This window comes from Macaca fascicularis, chromosome 7, assembly GCF_037993035.2.
Source record: "Macaca fascicularis isolate 582-1 chromosome 7, T2T-MFA8v1.1".
NCBI classification, from domain to species: Eukaryota; Metazoa; Chordata; class Mammalia; order Primates; family Cercopithecidae; genus Macaca; species Macaca fascicularis.
The window spans coordinates 169918932-169945756 of record NC_088381.1 but is presented as its reverse complement, the minus strand read 5'-3'; the positions used below and the strand labels follow the sequence as shown (position 1 = coordinate 169945756).

At 43.9% G+C, this 26825-nt stretch overlaps 1 protein-coding gene across 27 annotated transcripts in view; it reads right to left on the bottom strand.

Annotated features, from left to right (window-relative positions):
• Positions 1 to 26825, bottom strand: part of PPP2R5C (protein phosphatase 2 regulatory subunit B'gamma) — a 166428-nt gene that overhangs the window by 80275 nt on the left and 59328 nt on the right. For 3 of the 27 annotated variants that reach the window (XM_073998242.1, XM_065518510.1, XM_045397011.3), the window contains exon 2: positions 16299 to 16402. The exons of 22 other annotated variants lie outside the window; for them this stretch is intronic. Coding sequence is in view for 2 of the 5 variants with exons in the window: in XM_073998237.1 (XP_073854338.1) it covers positions 24432 to 24453 (22 nt within the window). In the remaining 3 variants the exon portion in view is untranslated. Of the gene's footprint in view, positions 1 to 16298; positions 16403 to 24431; positions 24859 to 26825 lie in introns of those variants that run through there. 2 more of the 27 variants (XM_073998237.1, XM_045397007.3) reach the window with 1 other exon arrangement.

The window sequence follows — 26825 nt, the reverse complement described above, 5'->3', positions numbered from 1 at the left end:
TGCCTCGGCCTCCCAAAGTGCTGGGATTACAGGCGGGAGCCACTGTGCCCGGCCCCCCAACACAGTTTCTAACGTTCCTCTACATAGTGTTTCATGTTGAAGAATTAAAGCTTCGAATTTTTTTTTAATTGAAAAACTTTCCCAATTAAGATAAGGAGATCTAGGTGATCTCTATTTTTTTTTTTCTATTTATATGAAGATTCTCTCTTAAAAGAAAGATCAGTAATTACGCTCGCAAATGGATAAAATAAAAACTGTGGTACGACGTGTTTATCAGATCTAAAGCATGGGTGGGGAGCAATTGGGATACAAGAACTAAAATCTCAAGGCCAGGCGCGGTGGCTCATGCCTGTAATCCCAGCACTCTGGGAGGCCGAGGCGGGTGGATCACGAAGTCAAGAGATTGAGACCATCCTGGCTAACACGGTGAAACCCCGTCTCTACTAAAGATACAAAAATTAGCTGGGCATGATGGCATGAGCCTGTAGTCCCAGCTACTCGGGAGGCTAAGGCAGGAGAATCGCTTGAACCCAGGAGGCGGAGGTTGCAGTGAGCTGAGATCACGCCACCGCACTTCAGATTGGAGAAAGAGTGAGACTCTGTCTCAAAAAAAAAAAAAAACAAAAAAAGAAAACTACAGTCTCAGAGCAGCCCCAACCATGAGGACACAGCCTGCATCACTAGGAAGTCTTTCCCAAACGCATCCCATACATACACGCCAGGCACTGTGCTAGGCATTGACGATATAGAGATACCTTAAAACACAGTATCTGACCTAAAACTACCAGAATATGGGAGGTGATGAATTCTGCTGGGAGATCTGGGGATGAAGGCTCAGGGAGAACAGGAACCACAGCTGAGGAGAGGCTGAAGTTGCTGGGAGGGCACTGAAGGCCGCATTAAACGGGGGGACTGTCTAGAGGCACTCACTTGTCAATCACGGGGGGCCTGAAGTTACAGGAGAGATTAATCAGGCTGCATTCTCCTGGAAAATCAATTTTCCTCAAAAGACAGTACCTTAAAAATGAGGACAATTGATTATATTTTGCATACCCCCCATTAATCATACTGCCTGCTTAATTATACATTTTCCCAGAGGACGACCTTTTGTCTTTTCACCATTTTTATCCTCGGTATCTAAAACTGGCCAGCACATAGTGGGACCACAGATGTTTGCGGAATGAACAGATCCATCTGAGGAAAACAAATTCAGGAAATTTAAATGAGAGGTACTGTAATTTGAAATATATTTATACCAAAGAACACCACCTGTATCAGAGTAGAATGCAACATCTACATAAACTTTTAAGATAAAACTCAGGTCTTCAGAGAAACTGCTCTTAGGCATTTCTCCTCTGTGGAATCTGCAGTCAGAGGTGCCCTGATAGAAACATCTAAAAAGTACTGTGGGAAGAGAGATTCTAACCAGGGGATCTGAAGCAGATGAGTGATCCAACTTGATCTCCTATTTCAGGAGAGACACAGGAGAACTGAAACCAAGAAGCCAGAGGCAGGCAGTTCTCCTTCAGAAGAGAAGGGCCTTAGCTACAGCCCATGAACTCAGCCCTCAGCCCTCTTCTAGGCAATCCCGACTTGCCTTCCTGGGTACAGGCCTGCCAGTCCTCATTTTTGGTAACAAGGATCTCTCACTCTATAAATCCAAGCTTCTACCACTTGAAAGCTCGATAAACATAACAATGAAATGCGCACTTCTATATATCTACGAAATGTCAAGACTCACTTCTACCCTGACCCTTAGCACCTAAATAACTTCAAAATTGGGTTAATCTTCTCACACTGTTTGTCACTCAGTTGATGCTTCTGAAATTTACAATAAATCTTTCTTAATTTCAAAGTGCAAGTGTCTTATTTTATCCATTCTAATACATACATTTTCCATATTGTTTCTAAAATCAAGTTACATCTTTCACTTTTTTTTTTGTAATTCTTTAAAAATGGTTTGGGCTACAATTAACAGTGCCTTAGGTGTGATGAGATATAGTATCTTAGCTTCCCTACACATGTGACTCTGCTCAGGTTTCTAAATGGATATCATTTCATTCAAATGAAGCCAATGCCCCGCCTCCCTCCGGGTCTGTCTGTACCACCCAATGTGAAGGAGTTGAAGCAAACTGGCTGTAGAAAGCAGACAGGATTTTAGAAGAGGCCGTGCCCACCCTAAGTGTTCCCCGTTCCAGCGTGTGGCTGCCTGTAGCTAGGTCTGTTTGGCCGGGCTCCATGACAAACCAGGAGAGGCAGTGCACAGCCCTTCCTGTCACCAGGGACGCTGAAACCATCTTTCCACTCTGTGTGGGTAGATTTCGGGCAAAAGGAACAGTACCGCCAGGTACACTTCATTTGGGTATAAATTTGGTAACGTGGGGCTGGTCTGCAGTTTCTGCACTGACACTCTTATTTACATGTTTGGATAGAGACAACCCGTGGCTCACAATCCACCATGAATGTTCCAATGCTGTGGTTTATCCAGCTTTGTTGTACACATTTACCAAGGTTACATCATCTTTCCTGGAGAGAAAGATCTGCTAACCACAGGACCAAGCTGGGGTTCCCTCCCAAACCTGAGCTGCTCCTACCTTAAGCCCTTTGGGTTTTTCTGATTCGTTTGCCTGGTTTTATTTGCATACGAAGAAAGGGGTAATATTCACTTTCCCCACAACTTTCTACCACCAACCCCATCTTTCCTTTCTCACGAAATTAACAGTATAATTTAATAAGGCAGAGATTTTTCATTTCAAAAAGCAGTGGTTGAAGCCAAATTCTAGTTCATTCATACTTTCTGCCCATGAAGACTGGCAGCCTCTACCAGAGAATAGGTGGGGAAGGGTGGAGTGGAGTGGAGTGGAGTGGAGTGGAGTGGAGTGGAGTGAAGGGGCGCCCGGATGGAGAGAGGTCAGGCTGAAACGTGGAGTGGAGTAGGGTGGGGTGGAGTGGAGTGGAGTGGAGTGCAGTGGAGTGCAGTGGAGGGGCACCTGGCTGGAGAGAAGTCAGGCGGAAAGGGGCGAAGGCCAGGAGTGGCTGCTTTCCTCGGAAAAGCTCTTCAGTGAATTTTTCGGTAAAGAGAGTCATGCGGAAGAGCAAACGGACTCCCCCCGGTTCAGACTCTGCTAAATCAGAACGTGGTAAACTCATGAAATTATTCTCAGCTTCAGGCTCCTCATCTGTAAAATCTCCTGTGGACACACGCACATTCAGAATGAACCTTCACTCCGGCTGCAGGACAAGAGAAATTCAACGGCGTTAGCTGAACTGGAAGATTCAGCCTTTTTTTTTTTTTTTTTTGTTTTTAAACAGGGAAAAGTTAAGACAGGTCAAACAAACTCTTAGGGATAAAGATATAAATCCAGCACAGCATTATGTCCTGATACAGGCCATATTTCCCACTTAAGACTCTAGTTCTAGCAAGCCTTGTGGAGAACAGACACTCAGGGCACTGATTAGTAAACGCTCAACACCTTCTGTGGAGCCCGTATCGCTTCACCTTCCACTCACACCAGCACGCCTGGTGAAACGCTGACTATTAACACTATTACTGCACCTGGTGACCAGAAGCTCCAGCAATGCAGTAGCTCATTTACCCAAAGAACAACGGCAGGTACCATCTCAGGAAAAGTAACAGCTCTTAACATTTGACAAGAAGATGTAATAGTATCTTTTCAATTCCATCTTGAAATTGATTCCAGAACCTTCAGTGTGTTTACCAGCAGACAAAGCAGTGTAGGGGTGTGAAAAAGATACACTGAAAATACACACACATTTTTTTCAGTCCCTTTTTATGTTCTCTACCTCCTTTCTCCATGTCTCCGACAGAGGAGGTTCAAGTGCTTCCTTCTAGACACCAACTCTTGCTGAAGCTTGGCTCTTCCTGCAAATGACGTCCAGCCCGGGGATGGCAGCAGGGAGGGTCGGTGCAGAACACAACCAAATGAGCATGTGGCCTGTGTGCCAGGACCTACTGGGCCCTGGGCTGCTCCCGGAGTTCCAGCCTCACAGAGGCAGCCTGGGGATCAGGGCCACAGAGCAACACAGGTACCATGTCACATGCCAGAAACCACGATATCAGGACTGTGTGCATGTACACGTGTGTCCAATCTCTGGGGAGGTGAGACAGAGGGAAACCAGTGCCAGAGCGCTCCGGCCCCTCTCGCAAGCTACCAGCCTCCTCGAACTTGTCACATACCCACCGCTCCACTCTCTAAGATTCGAATTAGTTACCTGGTATTGGTATTAACCTACTTTGTGTTCCAGCCTCCACCTCACCTGCTCATCAACTCAAAAAAAAAAAAAAATATGATGACCACTTTAAGATGGATGATGATGAAAATGAGTACCAGCTGTCTTTAAGAACAGTCGTAGGGGCTGGCACAAAGGATGAATTGTGCATTGTTGAAGCAGAGGCAATGAATGATGAAGGTAGATATATTAAGGTAACACTGATGGCTTTGAAAACATCGGTACAGCCAAGGGCTTCCCTTGGGCTCTGAAATACCACCACCTGTGGCCTTGTGGGTGAAGTGTGGTTCAGGGCCCGTGCGTATCAATGGATGGCACTTAGTAGCTGGGGAGGAAGATGCAGAGTCAGAGAGACAGGAGGATGTGAAACTCTTCAGAACATCTGGAAAGCGATCCCGCCTGGAGGTGGTAGCAAGGTTCCGCAGAAAAAAGTAAAATTGGCTGCTGCTGAAGATGATGATGACAAAGATGAGAAGGAAACTGAGGACAAATCTCCAGTGAAGAAATCTATACGAGACACTCTAGTCAATCATGCACAAAAATCAAACCAGAATGGAAAAGACTCCAAGTCACCAATGTCAAGAAAAGGTCAAGAACCCTTCAAAAAATAGGAAAATACGTCTAAACACCAGAAGAACCTAGTTCTGCAGAAGACATTAAAGCAAAAAATGCAGCCAAGTATAGCAAAAGGTGGTTCTCTTTCAAAGTGGAAGCCAAGATAATCAATTATGTGAATGGCTTCTGGATGACTGACTGGGGGCTACTGAAGATCTCTGGCAGGGCAGGAAGTCTCTTTAAGAAAATAAACAGTTAAAAATTTTCCATCTTATTTCCTATCTCTAACAGTTGATATGTGGCAGTCCTTTTTATAATGCAGAATGAGAACCTTCCCTACCGTGTTTGATAAATGCTGTCCAGGTTCCATTATCAAGAATATATTGTCCAAAATGCCCATTTGTTTTAGACAGGGTCTTGCTCTGTCACCCAGACAGGAGTGCAGTGGTGTGATCACAGCTCACTGTAGCCTCAACTTCCTGGGCTCGAGCGATCCTCCCACCCCAGCCTTCCAAGTAGTTAGAACCACGGGCACATGCCACCACTCCCAGCTAATCTTTTCATTTGTTTTCGTAGAAGACAGAGTCTTGCTATGTTGCTCAGGTTGGTCTTGAACTCCTGGGCTCAATCGATCTTTCCATTCTGGCCTACCAAAGTGCCAGGATTACAGGGGTGAGCCACCACGCCCAGCCCAAAATGCCTGTTTAGTTATTAAAGACGGAACTCCACTCTCTGCTTGGTTTTAAGTACGTATGGAATGTTATGACAGGACATAGTAGTAGCAGTGATCAGACATGGAAATGGTGGGGAGATTAAAAAAAAATGCGAAATAAAACTCACTATTTTAATAAAGTAAGAAAAAAGAAAAAAGACACATCACTCCCATCCATGCCCTCCCGAGCTAAGGCTGGTCTACCCATGCCAGGTATGAGCAGGCACCACAGCCACGCTGCTATCAGGGGACTGACCGCACCTGGGGAGGGCTGGACACAGATCCGTGATCTGGAGGATGATTCGGGGATAGAAGATAAGCAGGCACCCCTCGGGTGGTGACTGTCGGTGACACGCAGCTCCCCAGGACAGTACCCTCATGCCTGTCACCAGCACACCTGGGTGGGGACCCTGAGGAGTGCACGCAGAGCACCCCGGTCGGGGCCGAACCCCAGCTTGCTCCTCACACCCCTTTCCCCAGGATGCTCAGTGGCCGCTCACCAGCGGGAAAGCAAACCAACAAGCAGAGTAGCCACTGAGAGCCCACGGGCACTCCCGCCCTCTCCTCCTGTTTCAATGGGGACTCGAGGGGGCAGGCTGCACCTGGAAACCTTGGCTTTCGACCGCTTTCTCAAAGGGTCCATCGAATCACACTCCCTAAGTAACACGACTGTAATACAGCTGGCAGGTTATTCAAGAGGCTCACCAGCTAAAAGGTTCATTTTTCCACTGGAGAAGAATATGTCACCTAAAGATTTGATATGTTTATTATTCATGGAAACGAGGAACATTCTAGCATTCGGGTAAGTGTTGAAAGACAGTGGACCCTTTTCTACCCATACGTCTGTGCTGCCACTGAATTCGTTTTCTTGACACAGCAGGGTTTGGTGTGGGGAAACTGCAGGTATAAGGAGGGCTCTGGGGGACCTCCACGAGCTGGACTCTTCAGAGCAGCCGCGAGAGGCGGCACTAGAAATCGGGTGCCAAGCAGCTCCATGGGGAGCTGAGAGCTCAGTGGTCTCTGAAGGAGGAGGTGCTACCTGCCTTCCAGACTAAGCCTGGGTGGCCTGTGAGGGACTGCATGACTCCAGCCTCCTGGCTGTCCACCTGGCCCTGAAGCCCTGCTCCCTGACCTGGCCTCACTGCCCCAGTTGGCCTCAAAGGGCCCCCTTTGACAGGTGCTTCCCTCCCCTGCCTCCCAGAAGCATGGGCGATCCTCTGCCTTACTCTCTACGGCTTTTCGTGTCTGTGGCTGGAAGGTTTCATTTCAAAAAGAACACCACAGTGACCGTGGGCAACCCCCTTCCCTCGCCCCACCTCCTCAGGTGAGGACTGACCACTCAGCAGGGAGCCTGCTGTCCGGAGGCAGAGTGAAAGTGTCTGTCTGGACACGGAACGAGCCGGCCCCATGTCTTTCAATGTGGAAGCCCGGTTTGGTGATCTGAGAGGTGGTGGCATTTGGGGAAACCTCCACAGGCCGTCCTCTAGATTCTACTTTTCTACATCCAGTACTTCCTAAGATTTGCTCTTTATGGTCCAAGTTTTATAGCTAACCTAAAAACTTAACATTCATGGCCATTACTAGGCACAGTTGCCCCCTTCATTTCTAACTTGGAATCCTTCATTTAGCAAGTATCTGGAAAGCCTCAAAGACAGGAAGCAGCAGTAAAACAAAGGTGTTAAGAACTCGGGCAGAAAACCGAAACCTGTGGGTTGGAATCCCAGCTCCATCTCTGACTACCTTAGTGACCCTGGGCAGAAAATGATCTCTTTGGGCCTCAGTTTTCTCAACTAGAAAATGGGACTAATTGTCTTTACTGGGGTTGATGCGAATTAAGAGATGTACAGTGCTTAGAAAAATCCCTGAAATATAGCGTGTCCTCAATAAATGTTGCTTTTGTTTTTTGTTAATCATGTATCAAGTGACTTACTAGCATCTATAACTCAATCTTATTACCGTCCCGATGGTAACGGAAACAACTAACGGAAGCAACATTTTCACCCTCTCCAGGCATGTCCGAGCAGGCCTCGAATGCACTGCACTCAGCAACTAAATTTGTACCAAATGAAAGGCGGAATCTCAATTTGACAATGTCTGGTTCTGCATAACACAATTATGCATATGCCCTGATAAACAGCACAGCAATAGTGCTTTGCTGTTCTTGATCCCGTAACAGGGCAGTGCAATAGGAACTACTTAAATGTTGGCTGAAAGAGGCTGAATGAACCCCAGATCCGATTATTACAGATGTACCCACTAGGTCATGGGGGAGCCAGTCCGTTTGGTGAGTTCACAGACATCTTAGTATTATCAATCTGTGGCATAACTAGATTTGAATGGAAAAATATCCTTAAAGTTTGATGGTTATAAAAGACCGGTGGAGTGGAGCTTTTTTTTTTTTTTTGGTGAGGCAGAGCAGGTGTTGCTGGAAGCTCACATGGGTAAGAGGATAAAAACCAGAAAGTAGCAAGCAGACGAAAAAGGCAAGAGACACTGCTATTAGCCAGCTAGGAACAGTTGCTTGACCTTTTTGGGCCTCAGTTTCCACATCTGAAAAATGAGGTTCTTTCTGGTTCTTTTGAGACTATGAGAGAAAGTTTCTTTCAGGAACTTGAGTGCCAGCAGCAAATCCCACAGAGGGCAAAAAACGAAAATACAACAGGGTCTCTAAACAGAAAAAGAGAAGAGAATAATGTGATATACGTTTTTTACTCCAGGAAAATAACGTACAAGGTGGGCACTACAAGAAGGACCATATAAAAACCTATAAATGAAATCTTTCACTCTGTGTGTAGGTGACCATTGGTCTTTACAGGAAACAACTGAGTATTTGATGGCTAATGTGATATGTAAACATGTGTAACTTATTTTGAAGAATTTTCTTTTCAGAAAAATAATACATGCTCACTATAAAATAGAAAAAAAAAAATCCAAACAACACAGGAAAGGCCAACCCAGAGAGAACACTGTGGACGTCCCCGGGTGCGTGCAGACGAGTGCACCACTGGCAGCCAGGCTTCATGGGCTCCTCTGTTCACTACCCACACCCCGGGTCCACGATGTCTCACACGCCAACAAATAGGTAATGTCATCGTCACCTGTTTTGAAATTTCACTTGACATGTGTGCCACGATTCAATAAATCAAGTCGGGCTTCTCATGGTGTTCTTTAAAAAATATTACATCACAAATAACGCTTTGCTTTATGATTACAGATGTAGGATGGAATACATTTATCTGAGTCTACTCTCTTCTAAAACCCACTAAAAAGACAGGGAATTTTGTAAAGAGTTTACACTTTCCAGGATGTGGGATCACGGGGCCGGAGGGCAGGCAGGGAGGCAGCCAGGTGCGCACTGATGAAGCCTTACCAGCTCAGGTCAGGGTGTCCACAGGTGCCCGTGGAGTAGGGACACAGATGGGCAAGAAGAGGACTGGCAGGAAGTCCTTGCAGGCTGTTCTCACAGGCCCTGTGCCACCTGTGATCACATAACTTGACTCTGGAAATGAGTGTTCTTTTTTTTTTTTGGAGACAGAGTCTTGCTCCGTCGCCCAGGCTGGAGTGCAGTGGGGCGATCTTGGCTTACTGCAACATCCGCCTCCCAGGTTCAAGCAATTCTCCTGCCTCAGTCTCCTGAGTAGCTGGATCACAGGTACATGCCATCACGCCCAGTTAATTTTTTGTATTTTTTCAGTAGAGACGGGGTTTCAACATGTTGGCCAGGCTGGTCTCGAACTCCTGAGCTCAGGCAATCCGCCTGCCTTGGCCTCCCAAAGTGCTGGGATTACAGGCGTGAGCCACCGCGCCTGGCCCTGGAAATGAGTGTTCTGTACTACCAGGGAATCTGCTTTGGTAATGGCCGGATACGTTACAGTCAACACGCACAGTGGGCAACAAGAAAGACTTGAGAAAATATATTTAAAAAAATCTGTTTAGAGGTATCAACAAGCTCGTCAAACAGTGAAGATTTTTTTGCTTTTTTTTTTTTTTTTGAGATGGAGTTCTGCTCTCGTTGCCTAGGCTGGAGTGCAATGGCGCGATCTTGGCTCACTGCAACCTCCGCCTCCTGGGTTCAAGTGATTCTCCTGCCTCAGCCTCCCAAGGAGCTGGGATTACAGGCATGCGCCACCATGCCCAGCTAATTTTGTATTTTTAGCAGAGATGGGGTTTCACCATGTTGGCCAGGATGGTCTTGGCCGATCATGGCCCGCCTTGGCCTCCCAGAGTGCTGGGATTACAGGCATGAGCCACTGAGCCCAGCTAAAATAGTGAAGATTTATACAATCAAGAAGAAAGGACAATACAACCCTCAAGGGATAGGCTGTGTGCAAGGGGCTGCCTCCTCTTTCCCTGGGGCTCCTCCCTTCTGAGAAGACCATGTGCCTGGGAGGCACAGCGCTTTGCTTTTCACAGCCGCCTGGGGCGAGGGGGACAAGAGGTGAGTCCAGGGCCCTGAAGGTAAAGGAGGGGCTGGTAAGACCGCCTGCTCATTACAACATATAGAGAAATGTGCAGCAAATATGGCAAAATATTGACAAATGGGTGAAATTCGGATTAAATTCTTTGCATCATTCTTCCAACTTTTCCATGCTTTTGAAATCATTTCAAAAAGTTAACAAATATGCAAACAAACTACAAATCAGGAATGGAAAGTGAATTTTACCAAATGCCATCTTCAGATTCACGAGACGCTTGCATTTACCTTCCTTCGACGATTACTACTTCTTGCACGCTATGATTTCTCACCGTTTTCCACCCCACTGGCTCCAGGTCTACTTGTCTTTACTCTCCCCACTTCAGGGGCTATCTGTCCCCTTCCAAAACCTGCTCTTTGGTTTCATTCTCTCTTTTCCTTAGTTGAATCATTTCTGCTTTTGTCTTTAAAGAACACAGTAATTCTTCAACTTACTTTGGTTCTTTTCTACCTCTTTAGTGTTTAAATCATTTCTTTTCATTCTTATTTAATAACAATCTTTACACTCTGTAAGCCATTACCTTATCTCATTTTTTCATGCATTTGGAGGCAATGGTGGTTCTGCACATGAGAACACAGCCAAGTCCGACAGCCTGGCCTGAATCTCAGTCTCCCACTTATCAGCTGTCAATTCTGGGGCAAGTGACTGAGCCCACCCTTCCCATTCCCCCATCTGTGAAATGGGGATGAGGACAGCACCTTCTTCAAACAGGGACTGTGAGGATTGAGTGACATAATAAATGTACAATGCTTAGAACAGTGCTTTCAACGTATTTATTAGGATTATTAGCTCTTATTCATTTAACAAGATTTGTTGAGTCTACTCAGTGCTAGTGTTCTAGAGGTTGAAGATAAAGCTTCCACGAAGCCTACGGTCCTTGCCTCCGTGGACGTTTTGCCCAAGCGACGAAGCTCTTCTCGCCCCAAGGGACTCGCAGGGATGCCTGGTTTCTGCCTGTGTGTTTATTTCTATTTTTATTGCATTATAATGTGAGACTATGGTTTCTAATTATGTCAAATTTTTGGAAATCACATCTGTTTCCTCTGTAAACTATTATATATTAAGTTTAAAAACTTATACCATGAGCATTTGTTTTCCAGCCACCAAACCTGAACGTCTCTACTGGCTCACAGTAATAACAACTCACGTCTACACGACCTGTAAAGGGCCAAGAAGTCCAGGCGCGTCTCCCACCAGCACCGCACTCACCAATTTTGTCTTTAACTCCCTACACTTCTTGCTTTATATGTTTCAATGTTCAATCATTTAGGCCACACAAATTCATGGTAGTTATATCATCCTATGCACTGTAGGCTTCAGCGTGATGAGTAACCCTGTTTCATTGATTATTGTTTTGTCTTCACAATTTAGCTTTGCCTGGCATTAATGTCATGACCCTTGCTTTTCTTCTGTATCTGCCCGACATATACCTTTACTCTCTATTTCTTTTTAATACTCTTTTATATATTATCTATCTCTTCTTAGGATTTAAAGCCAAAGTTAGAAGATCCATGTTTGTTTCATTTGTTACTTAGAGTAACGCATATATAAAGGTAAATATAACTGAAATTATAGAAATCATCTTTTAAGCATTGCTAGCCTAGAAAAAAGCATGCAACACCCCAGGCATTTAAAGTAGGGATATTATATTTAAAGAAATTTATTTTGTCTAAACAGTATTTTGAAAAAGAACTATCTGCAGATCCTGGCATGAGACGTGAGTTTCCAAAATAACAGAATGACTCATTTACAATACAAAACCAGTTACAACAGTGTGAGTCTAGTAGCTCTGATTTTAGGCTAAGGTTGGCAGGTCGGGAGTAGAGAGAGAAGGGCAAGGGAGAGAAGGCTGGCAGCTCCTTCCATGCCTTGGGGGCTGCTGGGGTCTCGCCTGAGCTTGGGTATGCTCTCCCTGCTGCTCCGCAGGTGGCCACAGTCGAAGGTCAGGGACTTCCAACCTTAGCTCAGCTGAAACCCTGCCCAGCTGTATAGCCTCAACTGCAAAAGACCTTTCAGCTGCTAGGAAATCTAACTTTCTTATTGTTCCTTGTGGATTGAAGAATTTCCTTAAGTAATTAAAAAAAATTAATTTCCTGTTGTATTTTATCTTACTAATGTTTCCTACCATTTTCACTTTTAATTCTTTTAAGGAATACTAATAGTTCATCATTATTGGGTATTCTCTACATGCTGGTAATATATTACCGTAACTTTTCTCAGTCCACTAATCCTAGTAAGAACACACAGAGGGGCTACCATCATCCCCATTAGACAGACAAGGACAGAGGCCTACCGAGAGGTTAGACCTTAGATGGGACAGTGCTGATGCCTGAGCCCAGGCAGGGCGGCTAGAGCACCTGGTGACCTGCATGGGCAAGAGGCACCCCATGAGGGGACACCTGTGCAGGCAGGGTGGTCCCACACATGCTGCTGGTCCCTTACGGGGAGAAGATGGTCTCATCATTCCTGGTCAAGATGAAGACTGTGTCTGCCCCGGGAGACCTCAGATGCCTTAACGAGAATATTACTTCTAAGACCTTTGAATTCCTCAATGTAAGCCCGTGAATGGAAATCAATGGTTCCTAATACAAATCTGACATGGGCCAGGTTTCCCACTAGCCGGTATTACAGATGAGAAGTGGGAAGGAGCCCTCTGAACAAACGTCCGGGACACCACCTTAACTGCAAATCTGACTTGATAACATGATCACCAACCAAATACCTAAATCATCAACGTTCCCCTCTACTGAGTTCTCCTGAGCACTCGCTGACTGTAAACTGCGTTCCCAGGTGGCAGTCACTGTGGAGTTCAGGCCACATCAGTTCCTGGGTGTGATTCACCTCCCAGCTCTGTGCCAACACCCTGCCCTGGGCTTCCCTTATCCCAGTTCATCCCGCTCCCCCAGCCGCAGGACAGCACCACATCTTTGCTTCCTTAGATGGCCCCAGCTGAGCAGCCCATGCTCCCACCACCGTGAGGAGCAGCCCAGTGTCAGCCTACCAGTTCTAGGGTTGCTGGGCAGTTGGCTGTGCTGGAATCAGAGACTCCCAGTCCCTAAAGACACAGGCTGCATTTTTTTTTCCTTACTGTGAATATGCTTTGAATATACTCCCAAAAAGTAAACAAAACAAAACACTTCTCCAAGCCCCTGGCAAGTAGGCGGAGCAAAGCAGGACTCTGGCCAGAGCTTCTCACCTTCCTCTGAGGCTCTGTAGCCACAGGCCCACCAGCGAGCTGGGTATCATCAAGTACCAAGTCAATCTCTGAGATTTGAGGACTTTTTCTCACAGCTTTTTGGCAAAGTCATCTTGGGAGAGGAAAGAGTAGTAGCAATTAGAGCTGATTTCTGATTTTCCCAGCATGTAATGAAGATCCCCTCCTCTCATCCCCATCCAGACTCCTGATAACCAAATTAATATCTTAATAAATTCTCAGTATGAGTATCTCCAAGCAACTTGACAGGCCTGGGGCTTTAAGCATGCATTCTATGATCTCATAATTTACAGAGATTTGGAGGCCGGGGCTGGCAATGAGCCAGTGAAATTTCACCCCCTAGACTGGGGTGTCTGGGAGGAGAATTTCTCCTTGAGCCATTTCTGCTGGAACAGCCTCCTGATTGCAAGAGGAAAATGCCTCCTCAGATTAACTTGCTGGTGGCCTTGTGAGATACCTCAGCAGCTGTACTGAGACGCCACATCAAGGGACCATCTTTAGTTCCATTTTTTTAGAAGACTTTTTGTTTGGCTTGAAGAGTGTCCCCCTGAAGCTGACCCTCAGTGCTGCTGTCACTGCTGCAGCCTCAGCACCTCAATGGCCTGTGTGTGCAGACAGGAGAACAGGACCAGGTCAAGGTCCCACCAGTTCTGCAGACAAGGGTCTGGAGTCCAAGTAACCACACAGCATGCCCCGCTCAAATTCTCAGGGTGACTCTTCACATGGGATATAATCTGTCCTGACTGGATCACGTTTGCCACCCAGAGGAAGAGACAAATGTTAAAATTTTGATTCAGGCTGGGTGTGGTGGCTGACACTTATAATCCCAGCACTTCGGGAGGCTGAGTCAGGTGGATCACTTGAGGTCAGGAGTTTTGAGACCAGCCTGACCAACATGGTGAAACCCTGTCTCTACAAAAATACAAAAGTTAGCTGAGTGTGGTGGCGGGTGCCTGTAATCCCAGCTACATGGGAGGCTGTGGCAGGAGAATCACTTGAATCTGGGAGGCGGAGGTTACAGTGAGCTGAGATCGCACCACTACATTCCAGCCTGGATGACAGAGTGAGACTCTGTCTCAAAAACAAAAAATGCCAAAAAAACCCCTTTGATTCAATAAAGCTGGGAAGTGAAAACCCCTAGTCATGTTAGGGAATTTCACATGGCCTGTTACCACAATGCCTTGAAAAAACAGTTTTGGAACAGTGAACTAACTCGGCAATTTATCTGGCTGGGGGTGGTGGAACTCAAGTTTAGGTCCATGTGCTCCCTCAAACTGTGTCCTCTCAAAATGGAACCCAACAAAATGCATCCTTTACAAAATTGCAAGTGGGCATGTCTTTGGGGCCAGACAACAAGAGCAAAAAATGAAGGCAAAATTAAGAACAATGGTTCACCCAAGGTGGTGGTTTCTGAAGAATGATCAAACCATATAATTAAACCAATCATTTTAGGTAACTGTGTGATCCTCTACCAACTTCTGCCAAACTTGGAGAGTCTAGGAATCTTTGGCAACCCTATCTTCCTCAAACATCTGACCAATCAGAGCTGGCCAAGACATATCAGGCAAGACTCCTCATTACCAGAATGGTTGGGAAGCTCCACCTTGAATTAAAACCCTGACACTGGCCATGTGAACAGCAGCACTGGTGGCCTCTGGCCACGGCTGGCCAAGGGGCGGACCTAGGCGCCCATGTTTTTCCTGGACCACACTCCAGGGCGGCTTGGAGCAAGAGTAAACAACTTGATCAAGGACAATGTTTTGACCAAGTCAACGTTTTTCTCCTGAAAATTGAACCTACCAACGACTTTTCACTAGATGGAACATGGGAAGAATCAGGCAGCTCTAATCACTGCCAGGGTGGACATGACTGATTCCAGCACGTTTCAGATGCTGTGCCAAGTGTTCACACCCCAGCCTCCCTGACCATCCACAACTGTCCTGTGAGAGAGAAACTGTTATCACTCCCATTTTATAAATGAAGAACAGCTACTCAACAGTTCAATACTTGCTGGAGGTCCCACATTGCTAACTGTATTATGTCCCTGAGTAAAAGCAAAAGAGCATGCAGAGAAATTACACGGTAAAGTGTGGGGAAGAAGGGGCATGACACGCAGAGACTGGGAGTGGCGGGGTGGACGAGGACACAGAGGGGTCACTCATGCTGCTGGAGTCTGGACCCTTCTGGCTCCACAGTCCAGCTCTACCCTGCTTCTCTGTGTGGAGTCCCTCCATGACTGTGCCTTAAAAACACTTGTGTTCATCAAAGCAAGCCCAAGTGCGTCTCCACTGCTTGTAACCCAGGAAAGAGATGGGAAGGCGTCTTCAGAACAGACTCCTCAGGTGGTGCCCAGAGTCACCCACCCTGAGGTTTCTCGTACTTCAGTCCTGCATGAACACCTTCAAGATCGTCACAAATCCGTGTACAGTCATGCTTTTATTTACTTGGTATTTTGCTTTAAATGGATACACTTTTTTACTAAGACCTGTCCTAAGCAACAGTAATTCAAGAAACCATGGATTTGATGTGCTAATTATACAGTTTCGCATTCATCGATACATAATTATTAAAGTAAAATAATACTCAACTCTGAATCACTTAAAATAACTGCCATAAGTAGTGGTGTGCACTTGCTGCACTTGGAGGAATCCTGGGCTCTCCCACAGCATAAAGAAAGAAGATAACAAGAAATCCTCTATTTGGCCTAAGCTGTAGATTTCTATGCTGACTATTATTGCTCAACAAATCTCCAATGATTGCCTGAATGAGGAGCAAGAGAATCACTTTACCTCTGTTGTTCTGTTCTGCTCCTTTTCATTATGAGGACAGACAGACCACTTGCTCTCAGCCTTTGCTAATCCCCTGCTAGTCTTTTGTTCTATACATGCAATACTATTTAGAAGCCCAGGATTAGAATATTTCCATGGATCCAAGGCTATCCATGGGTTCTTTTAAGTTTTGCCTTCAAAGCTGTATCATAATATTGCTGCTTAAATGTCTTTGGACAAGTTAAACTCAACTTTAAAGCCAATGTAAGTAACAGACCACAGCAGTCCATGTAGGGGATTGGTTCTAGGACCACCACGCTTACCCAAATCCACGCATATTCAAGTCCCACAGTCGGCCCGCAGAACCCGTGCGTATGAAAAGTTGGCCCTCTGTATACATAGGTCTCGAATCTTGTGCATTTGCAATCTGCATTTGGTTGAAAAAAACCCACATATAAGTGGACCTGTGCAGTTCAAACTTGTGATGTTCAGGGGTCAACTGTAATTCTTGTACTTATTTAAGGAATGTACTACGATAAGGAGTAGTACCCCATCTTACAACTAGACAGGATGATAAGCATCTTCCTTTATGCATCTGCAATGGTTTTAGTACCACTAACTGGAAGGAAGCTTAAAAAGATGCTATGCCCATTGGCCCATTAGTAGCATAAAAAAAAATTTCTGAAACTGTTGAATAGCCCCATTCAAAAGTTGAACTGGTCCTCCTAACTGGCTTCTAGTTATTTTGTTTCCTTTAACACACTGTTGCACATATTTTAGTAGTTTAAGCCTTATCAAATTGTCTTCTGGATGTAGCCAAAAATAAACATAATGTCATACATAAATATAAGCATGTTTTATACATTAAGATATCTATGCCAACATATCACAGATAACATATTAAGAAGGCTCATATTTCATTTATGGTAAAACAAGCACAAATAAACAAACAGAAGTCAGCACACCTCTTTTCTCCCCAGGTGTGGAGTGAGGTGCCCTTCTGCTGGGCTCTGTTAATGTCCCCGCGTAGCTGCCAGCCCTGCACATGACACACGATGTTGTCATTTGCACATGGGTTGTTAGTCTACAATTTTCCACCAGCTATAACAGGATCAGACACAAAAGTGCTCGGAAGTGTTTGCTGAATGAAGAAACTTACAATAAAGCCCCAATACCTGCAAATGCTGCTGTGATGGTAATGTACTTATCACTCTAACTGAAGGCAATCTTTGCATCCTCTTGCCCCGTTAATGACACTTCCATTTTACTTTAAATTATACATATTTATGTTCTCTTAGACTGCAAGCTCCCTGAGGGCAGGCAGGTTCTATTGCTGCTTCTCTGTATTCCTTGCTGGATGAAACTGAATTTTTTTTTTTTTTGAGACAGAGTCTCACTCTGTCGCCCAGGCTGGAGTGCAGTGGCGCGATCTCTGCTCACTGCAAACTCCGCTGCCTCCTGGGTTCATGCCATTCTCCTGCCTCAGTCTCCCCAGAAGCTGGGACTACAGGCGCCCACCACCACGCCTGGCTAATTTTTTTGTATTTTTAGTAGAGACAGGGTTTCACTGTGTTAGCCAGGATGCTCTCGATCTGCTGACCTCATGATCTGCCCGCCTCGGCCTCCCAAAGTGCTGGGATTACAGGCATGAGGCACCGCGCCCGGCCAAAACTGAATTTTCAATTTACATCTTTAAACCCCAGTATCTTATATTTGACCCAACTTAACAGAAGCTGCAGGTTTCTTTTAATAGAATGACATGTTTATATTAATTATAACTAAGTACCACTGCTAGAATGGTACTTAAAATGGTCCAGATACACTTCAGGATGAGTGTTTAGAGCAGAGACAGAAGCCTGCCTGAGGATTCATTCAGGTGCAGGCTGGGGACCTGTTGTCCAAAGCACATCCAATCCGGGGCCCCACCTCGGGTGGATTTTCTGTTGCTCTGATTTATGCTGACTTGGGCCAACACTTGGCTGTCGTCAGCCTCAAAGCAGGACTGAATCGGGTCACAACTACCAAGGGTACAATGTAGCATTTGTTTGCAATTCTGAATGGATCATCCTTTGTTAATGTAAGTGAAACCCTGTGTCTTGTCTGGAGACAGCAGTGTAGAGTTCCCAAGTTCTACTTGTGATAACTAAAAGTTTCACTGAAATAAAACTTTATATGGGCTGTAAAATATGAGTTGGTAACAGGAACCCGAATTAATGAACTTGGAAACTCTCATTCTCCTATGGATTAGAACATATTTAAGTCTTGAAAAATGAATGGGAGAACGATTTGGCATTTTTAGGAATTATTTAGATCTACTTTGAATATAGATGCTTTTCTTTACAAAATGGTATTGTACACACTCTGAGGGTTCAGAAAATACCATTCACGTCCTAATCTCGTTTCTGGCTCTTACCAGGAAAGAAAGCTAAGCAATAACTTGGGTCACAGAGGACCAAATAGAAACAAGTTTTGAAAAAATTTTTTTTTTTTTTTTTTTTTTTTTTTTGCCGCTATGGACACTAAAACCAGTGTTCGGTCCCTACGAGTAACATTTCAATACTGCAAAAAAGAAAAATACGACAGTAATAGAACAACCAAACTGAGACTAAGCAGCACCTTTGAAGACACTCAATTTGAAGGCACCGCGTAAGGATGACCTGTGGGCAGGAAGGCTACCATGTGGAGCTGGATGTCTGATGAGGGGCATCTCGCGTTGCCTGCTCCCGCTGTGATCAGGGTCCGTGCATGGAAAACTGTCTAAACACTGACCAAACACACACACACACACACAGAGGCAAGGTTAAGAGGAAAAATCGTCTTCCTCAAAAAAATATCCAGCCTTATGGAATATTATAAGAGGTCTTCATGCTCAGTTAAAATTAAGCACAATCAGTATTTTAACTGAAATTAAGGCAACAAGCTCAATTACTTCAGGAAACTAAGAAATCTGTGTTCAGGCTGCCCAGAACCCCAAGTCCAGGTGGGGCCCCTGGCCCGGCACTTCCCTGATGTAGGTTCCTTCTGCTTGGCCTTCTTGCCTGGTAAGAGCTATAAACGAAATCAGGAAATGAATGGTAGCTGGAGATTGAAGAAGGAAGCAGGAGAGGGAGAGAAAAGAGTTAAAAAGATGTTGTACTAAACTTAAAAATAACACACGGTTGCTTTTTATTTTCTCTTCCTTTCCTTTCTCTTTCTTGGAGGAATGGAGAAGGGGAAGGCAAGTCTCATGCTCCTATTTCAAGGTTAGAACCCCACAGAGAGAACCCCACTGACTAACTTCAGCCTGTGTTGATCGGAGTTCCACTAAATACCAGGAACACATCGACCAGACTCAGCAATAAAAGAAACACAATTCAGATTTATCCTGAAGATATTTTCACAACTTCAACTTTCCAGTGTGAAAGGCTGAAAAACATAGCTTCTGAGGTAAGATAAAGAGTATCTTTTGAGGCCACAGTGGCTCGCGCCTGTACTCCCAGCACTTTGAGAAGCTGAGGCAGGTGGATCACTTGAGGCCAGAATTCGAGAACAGCCTGGCTAGCATAGTGAAACCCCATCTCTACTACAAATACAAAAAATTAGCCAGGTGTGGTGGCGTACGCCTGTAGTCTCAGCTGCTTGGGAGGCTGAGGCAAGAGAATCGCTTGAACCCAGGATGTGGAGGTTGCAGTGAGCCGAGATCGTGTCACTGCACTTCAGCCTGGGAGGCAGAGTGAGCCACTGTCTAAAAAAACAAGAAAAAAGAGTATCTGTGAATTTCATTGAAGTGTTAAATCTTTCTCCTTGTCCCAAAGCAGAAAGTTTATTTACCTAATCAGCTTCTAATGATCATACTTAGAAACATAAATTAATAATAGGTATGTTCTTTGTGTATATGTATTTGTGTGTGTGTACAAGCATACAGAGTATCCTTGCCTTGATGTATATCCTCTGAATACAACACTCACCCTACACCTTCCAGTCTTCTTATATATCATTAATCCACTGAATAAAATGGGCTTTTCAAAAAAATTGAAAATTTACATAACATATAATGAACCATTTCAAGTACACTTCAGGGGCATTTAGTGCATTTACAATGTTGTGCGATCAGCCCTCTGTCGAGTTTCAAAACTTTTTCACGATCCCAGAAGAACTCCCCGTCCCTGTAGGTAATTACTCCCCCTTCCTCCCTCTCCACAGCCCCTGGCAACCTCTGATCTGCTTTCTGTTTCTATGGATTTGCCCATTCTGGACATTTCGTGTGAAAAGAATAAAAAAATGGGCTTTTAGGTTACACAAATCATTTGAAATATGATGTGGTTACTACAAATGTAAATGAGGTACAAATCTGGGATTTGCGGTCTAAAGTGAAATTCTAGAGTTAGAATTTCACAGACGGGGAACATTTCATAAAGAATCCTGAGGACTGATGCTGGGTTGTCATCCTAACTACAAATAAGATCCGTTAAAAAAAAAAATCCTACAGAAAAGACATTTTAATACTGAAAAAGACAGTATCTCACTTCCAAGGTTATGGGGAACAAGAAGACAATTTCGGAATAAAAGATAGTCCTGTACATTGAATAAATTTAGCTTAATGGAAAACTCACACGACATCACCCTTATTTTTGCCTTTGACAGGTAAGTCCTGTCACAGAGCACCACAGGTGTCTGGGGTGCCCTCCTCAGCGCACCTGAGCCTACACTTATGGCCGAGAACTGATTTCCCAAAACAAGGTAATTTAGGAAAATAATGGATTTAATCCTGCAAGAGTTCAATCTTTTTGATGGCCAAAATTGACAAGATCCAACTCTGTTTTAAGAATCAGCAGAAAAAGATAGTGGCTTTGAGAGAGAAAGCAACAGCTGTGAGTCAGGTGAGGCCACCTTGCCCAGTGCAGATGGCAGCAGATCAGTGTCGTCTCTGCCCTTTAGTTCGGCTCTGCTAGCTATGGTCTGGAGAGGTCAGAAGGCAGACAGTCAAGGAAAGAACTTTTATAAATCCAAGAACTCCAGCAGGCAGGTTTCTCCCTAACTTGGCCTTTTATGCTGAGGTATGCATTCCGGAGGATGCATAAAGCCACAGGATAAACTCAATATACATCCTAGAATATCAGTTTTCCATGCAGTTGAAAAATGTTAAATAAGGCTGGGTGTGGTGGCTTAAGCCTGTAATCCCAGCACTTTGGGAGGTCATGGCGGGCAGGTTACTTCAGGTCAGGAGTTCGAGACCAGCCTGGCCAACATGGCAGAACCCTGTGTCTACTAAAAACACAAAAATTAGCAGGGTGTGGTGGCACACACCTGTAATCCTAAATACTAGGGAGGCTGAGACACAAGAATCGCTTGAACCCAGGAGGCAGAGGCTGCAGTGAGACGAGATCACTCCACTGCACTCCAGCCTGGGTGACAGAGCAAGACTCCCTCTCAAACAAACAAACAAAAAAACAAAAAGAAAAAAAAAAAAGTTAAACATTTTTACACCTAACTATAATAATCATGAAACGGAATACTAAATTCAAATAGCTTTTTACAATAAAACCAGGGATTTCAGAAACTTAAACATTTTAGGGGTTCCTCATGGACCATTTCAGATTAAGTGCCCAGATGGCCCACGGGTTCTCTACTCACAGTCAGAGCAGCTACTGGGCAGATTCCAGGGAGCACTGTCCTAATCTGATTCTAACCCAGGAAAGGCTACAGAATTAAGAGAAAGAGACAAGGAACATTGCTAAGCTGATCCTAAAATTCATATGGAAATGCACATATCGTTACACCACTGAGTAAAATGGACCCAATATACCAAAAGGGACCCAAAATACCAAAACAATTTTGAAAAAAAGAACAAAGTTGGAGAGTTCACACTTCCTGATTTTAAACCTTACAACAGAGCTATAGTAATCAAGACAGTGTGGTACAGACATAAGGACAGACATACAGACCAATGGAATAGAGAATCCAGAAATAAACCCTATTTATGGTCCACTGATTTTCAACAAGTATGCCAAACCCATTCAATAGGGGAAATAATAGTTTTTTCAATAAACGGTGCTGGGAAAACTGGATATTCACATGCAAATAAATGAAGTTGGACCCTTACCTCACACCCTATATAAAGACTAACATGAAATGGAACAAAGACCAAAATGTAAGAGAGCTAATATTAAAAAACTCTTAGAAGAATGTATAAGAGTAAATCTGGATTCAACAATGGTTTCATAGCTATGACACTGTAAGCATAGGAGACAGAAGACAAACCAAGATAAACTGGTCTTCCTCTAAATTAAGAACGTGTGCTGCAAATGATACCACCAAGACAGTGAAAAAGACAACCCACAGTATGAGAAAAATATCTGCAAAACATATATATGATAAAGACTTGGTTCTCGGAGTAAAGACTTTGCTGTGATAGCCATGATAGCCACCTCTGACCACGCCCTCTGGGCCACCTCTCACTGATCCTTGGTCAGTTCCCTCTTCATTCTTCATGCTTGTCACTTATTGTTCCCCCTCAATTCTCCAGAAGCCTCCTCCCTTGGAACACCAGAAAAACCAAAGCCATGAGGTCCTATCTTCCCCAACTTCCTCCTTAAGTTTCTTAAGTTTCCCTTCCCACCCCAGAAGTTTCTGATAATCCCCTCTACCAAAGATGACACTGAACATTTTGGTTTTTCAGCAGATCTGGTTTTGACAGCTTTGCCGTTCACCTACAAAAACTGAACAGGTCTGACCACACAGTGAGAATATCTGAAATACAACAAAACTGGTTCATTCAACTAAATGAAATGCCAACGTGAAAGTTCAGTACAATCCAAATGATGGACTCGGAGTGAGGCCCTGGCTGGGAGGTGGATGGACTCGGAGTGAGGCCCTGGCTGGGAGGTGGAGTGGTGACTGACCTGCACAGTTCCACCTGCATGCTGTGTTCTGTTGCCCTCACTGATGAGTGTGTGCACCCCAAACAGGGTGGGCAAAAGCTGGGAGCGTGCACTCTATGATAAGGACTAGGAAAGTTACCTCTTGGTCAAGTCTCTAATCTTAAACCCATGATCTTGGCCTTTCAAAACTGTTCTAGCCAGTTAAGTGGCTAAAATCATAGTAGTAACTTCTAAGACACAGAAAGATAGTAATGCCCGGATTCTATTATCAGTATATGTCTCCCACTTTTAATGCTATGACTTCTTTATATTTTTTAAATAAGTAAAACATTCATCAAGACACACACACACACACGGTGAAAACCCTCTTATCCTATTTCTCTGCCAAAAGTATCACTTTCAGTTTCTTCTGTATCTCTTGAGTTTCATCCTGGAACCAAAACAAATTTATTCTTAGCCCAACTTCCCCTTGTGTAGTGACGAAGATGGTGGCACGAGACACCGCTGCTGTGTCCTGCCTTCCACTTAACTGCTCTCTGCTGCTCTCCTTTCATCAGTCATAAACGGATGCTACTTATTTGATACACACCCTTTTCCAGGATTTCTCTCACCACAGTGCGACACCCACCCCCAACACATACCCCAGCAGGCTACATCATCCCATCTTCCCAACTGCATCCTAGAACCACCAATTAGTAACTTCAGCTAATGCATTGCTTCTCCTGGGAGGCCTTGCTGGGCCCCACAGGGCCTGCTCTCTCCTGAAGCCAGCGCAGACACGCACCCACAGCACCTATAACATGACCAGTTCTTAGCACTAAGCACAGTTGATTTCTGCATATTAGTGAGTGAATGAAATACAGCTTTAGGTGGACATAGGGCAGAAAGTCAGAACTAAATTTTGTTCTCTTCTGTGTTAGGTATCATGTTGTCCTTCCACTTGAAATGAACTCAGAAATTTTTTTAGTCTTAATTTGAACCTTGTTTGGCACAACAAAGGACATAGGGTCACCAACACTTAAATTAGCAACAGGACATACGCAGAGTCAAAAGCAAAGAATGAGGAAGGAAATCTCTGCAGAGCTTTATTAAAATCAGGAACATGCATGCGGAGGTTTTCTTTCACTACAATGTAAACAACACCTCAATTGTATACATCAAGAAGTATTTCTTGATGCTTTCCTACTGTTTCCCCGTAGACAAATGTTTACACTAAAACACAGCCAGTTTTCGGATGAATGCCTCTCTCCCCCACCCTGCAAGAACTCTACGCTCTATCATTACCAATAAAAAGGATATATCTAATTTTGTACTGAATCCTAAGAATTACTCATTAAGAATCATTACCAATAGTAAGTTTATGTTTAGCACGAAAATACCCTTGTCAGCTAGGTCTAAAATGCAGCTTGAACATGAATCTCTTGGGATGTGCGAGCTCCTAAAATCAAGTGGAAAGTCAGTCCTGGAGTCTGTTTCTTCAACAGGAGTTCTGGGGCTGTGCCACGGAACAGGTGGGCACTGTGCCTAGTGAGACAATGTAAGGCTCAGATAAGTTAATTTCGCCCATAACCACAAACCCTCAAAGTACAGTCTTACCTTCGTGACCCAGAATCTGCATCTCTTGTTTTTCTAGATGACACCATAAGATCAACTAACTTGGTTTCAGCTGCACTGCACTCTACACCACTGCAAAAAGCTGAGAGCAGAGAGTACCGTGTAGATAGATCCCTGTGATAAAAGAAACCTGCAAGAGCAGGCTCAGTGCATGCTCCGAGAGGGGTGAGCCCAGAACCGTGAGTCAGAAAACCCAAGCGCTGGTTCGGTATCTGGTCTCTGTCACCAGCTCCTTCTCGGACCTCAGGCAAGTTGGAGAACCTCTCTGCTTTGGTTTCCACCACTGTCAAAGTAGGACTAATCAAACATGTTTACTATCTCCTAGGAAAGAGGGCGACGGCTAATGAACCCTTTTGCAAGGAGCTTTGAAGATGAAAAAGGTTCCAGGGTGCTAATGACAAACAATAACAGCCTCTCTATTCTCATTTGGGTATCTATCATGCTGTGGGGGAGGGGGTACCGAATTACTCCGAGTAAACTGGTCCTCTAGGATTATTTTTCTTTTTCTTTTTTTTTTTTTTTGTGATCGGTAACAGTTTTTTTTTCTTTTATTTATTTATTTATTTATTATTATTATTATACTTTAAGTTCTAGGGTACATGTGCATAACGTGCAGGTTTGTTACATATGTATACTTGTGCCATGTTGGTGTGCTGCACCCATCAACTCGTCAGCAGGATTATTTTTCTTATGGCTAAACTATTTTGAAAAACCCTAGAAGAGATGAATGATGCTGTCATGCTTGGAATACCGGATAATACAAAAGGAATCAAACATTGGTGGCTGATGCTTTAATTTCACTGGCCTGAACTGCTTTGCCTGGGTTCTGCAGCACTGCTCGCTGGCATAAATCTTGACAACAAATATTTACATCGGCAGCATGTGTTAGTTACTATGGATGCCATAGCTAAGGCTATTAGCTTGGCTGATAAGTCCCCATTTCCTGCCAAAGAACTCTTTACCAAACATGCTTCTTAAACTTTGCTTTTTTTAAAAAAAAAAACATTTAAATGTGAAGTAGTTCAAAATTATTTTAGGGGTTCCAAGTTTAGTTTACATTTTACTTAAGGGCTCTCCTCCTTTTTACAAATAAAGGGTGAAAAGGCTCAAATAAGCAAATGTCTCTGCCCGTATGTTACACTAAACAAGACTGTAAGACTGAACCGGTTTTTATAAGTTGGTAGTTGGTTTTACATAAACACGTGTGCATATACACAGCCCACCAAAAGATATTTTTCCAATCTATGTAGGCAGTATAATTTATGTTCATTTAATTGGACAATGCCAACTCACACAAAAATGTGACAATTCAAGATTAAGATTTTGAAAGTTAACATTTAAATGATGCATAAGATTTAAAAGTAAAAACATGCAGAGTTCATATCCACTGATATTAGACTATTTGAATGAGAAAAGTCAGTCCCCAAAAAGTTTACATGTCTTCAAAAGGTCGGTTTCAATACCTGACAGCCTCATCTGGGATATAAATGAGAAAATAAGAATGGGGTTCTTAAGGGGAGGAAGTAGGGAAGAGAGGAAGGATAAGTAAAAAATTTCCCAAAATCACAACTTTAACATTGGCTTAAATTTAAATGTTGTTTAAGTCATAAAAACACTTATCAACATAACGTCATTTGTGACTTTGTGTAAAAAGAAAAAGTATCTGAATTTATTAGATTCTTTAAAACACCCTACCCATTGGATAGTCATTTAAGGTTTCTCCTGGCAGAGCATTTCTCTTAACTAAGAATAATATAAAAGGAGAAATATGTTCATTTTCATTCGTGTTTTCATCTTCGGGGGATTAGATCGGAAAACCAATCACAGTCCCTTTCTTCCAATTCCCTTGAAAATAAGTAATTTAATCAAATGCATTTTTAATGTAACTTATTTGGAGATTCAGGAAAGTATGGTGACTTAATCAAGAACCTCAGTAACTAGTGACACTATTAGGCCTTAACCCTGGCTCTGATAGCGCCAGATTCCTGTATGATTTGATGTAATAATTCAGGAAAGGATGTGGGGATGGTAGACCAATCTCAGGGGATAAGGTTAGCGAAAATTTCAGTTTTATTTGCAATGAAGAAAAAATGTAAAGGTGGTTGTATTCACATATTAACTGATGACTTGAAAATGGCTTTAAAAAAAAGATTTGAAGAACACAGAAGGAAACTGACCAAGGCAGGAGGAAGGACCAGGGTTAGGTGGGCTCCGGATGCTCTCAGCTCTCATGGTCCCAGAGACCAATTTAGATGATTCTGCTGACTACTTAATTTTTTTTTTTTTTTTTTTCCTAGAGAAAAGAGGGAAAAAACCAAGGAGGCTTGGTAAAAACTAAGGGTCACATCCAGCCCATTCTAGAAAAATTTCCTAGGC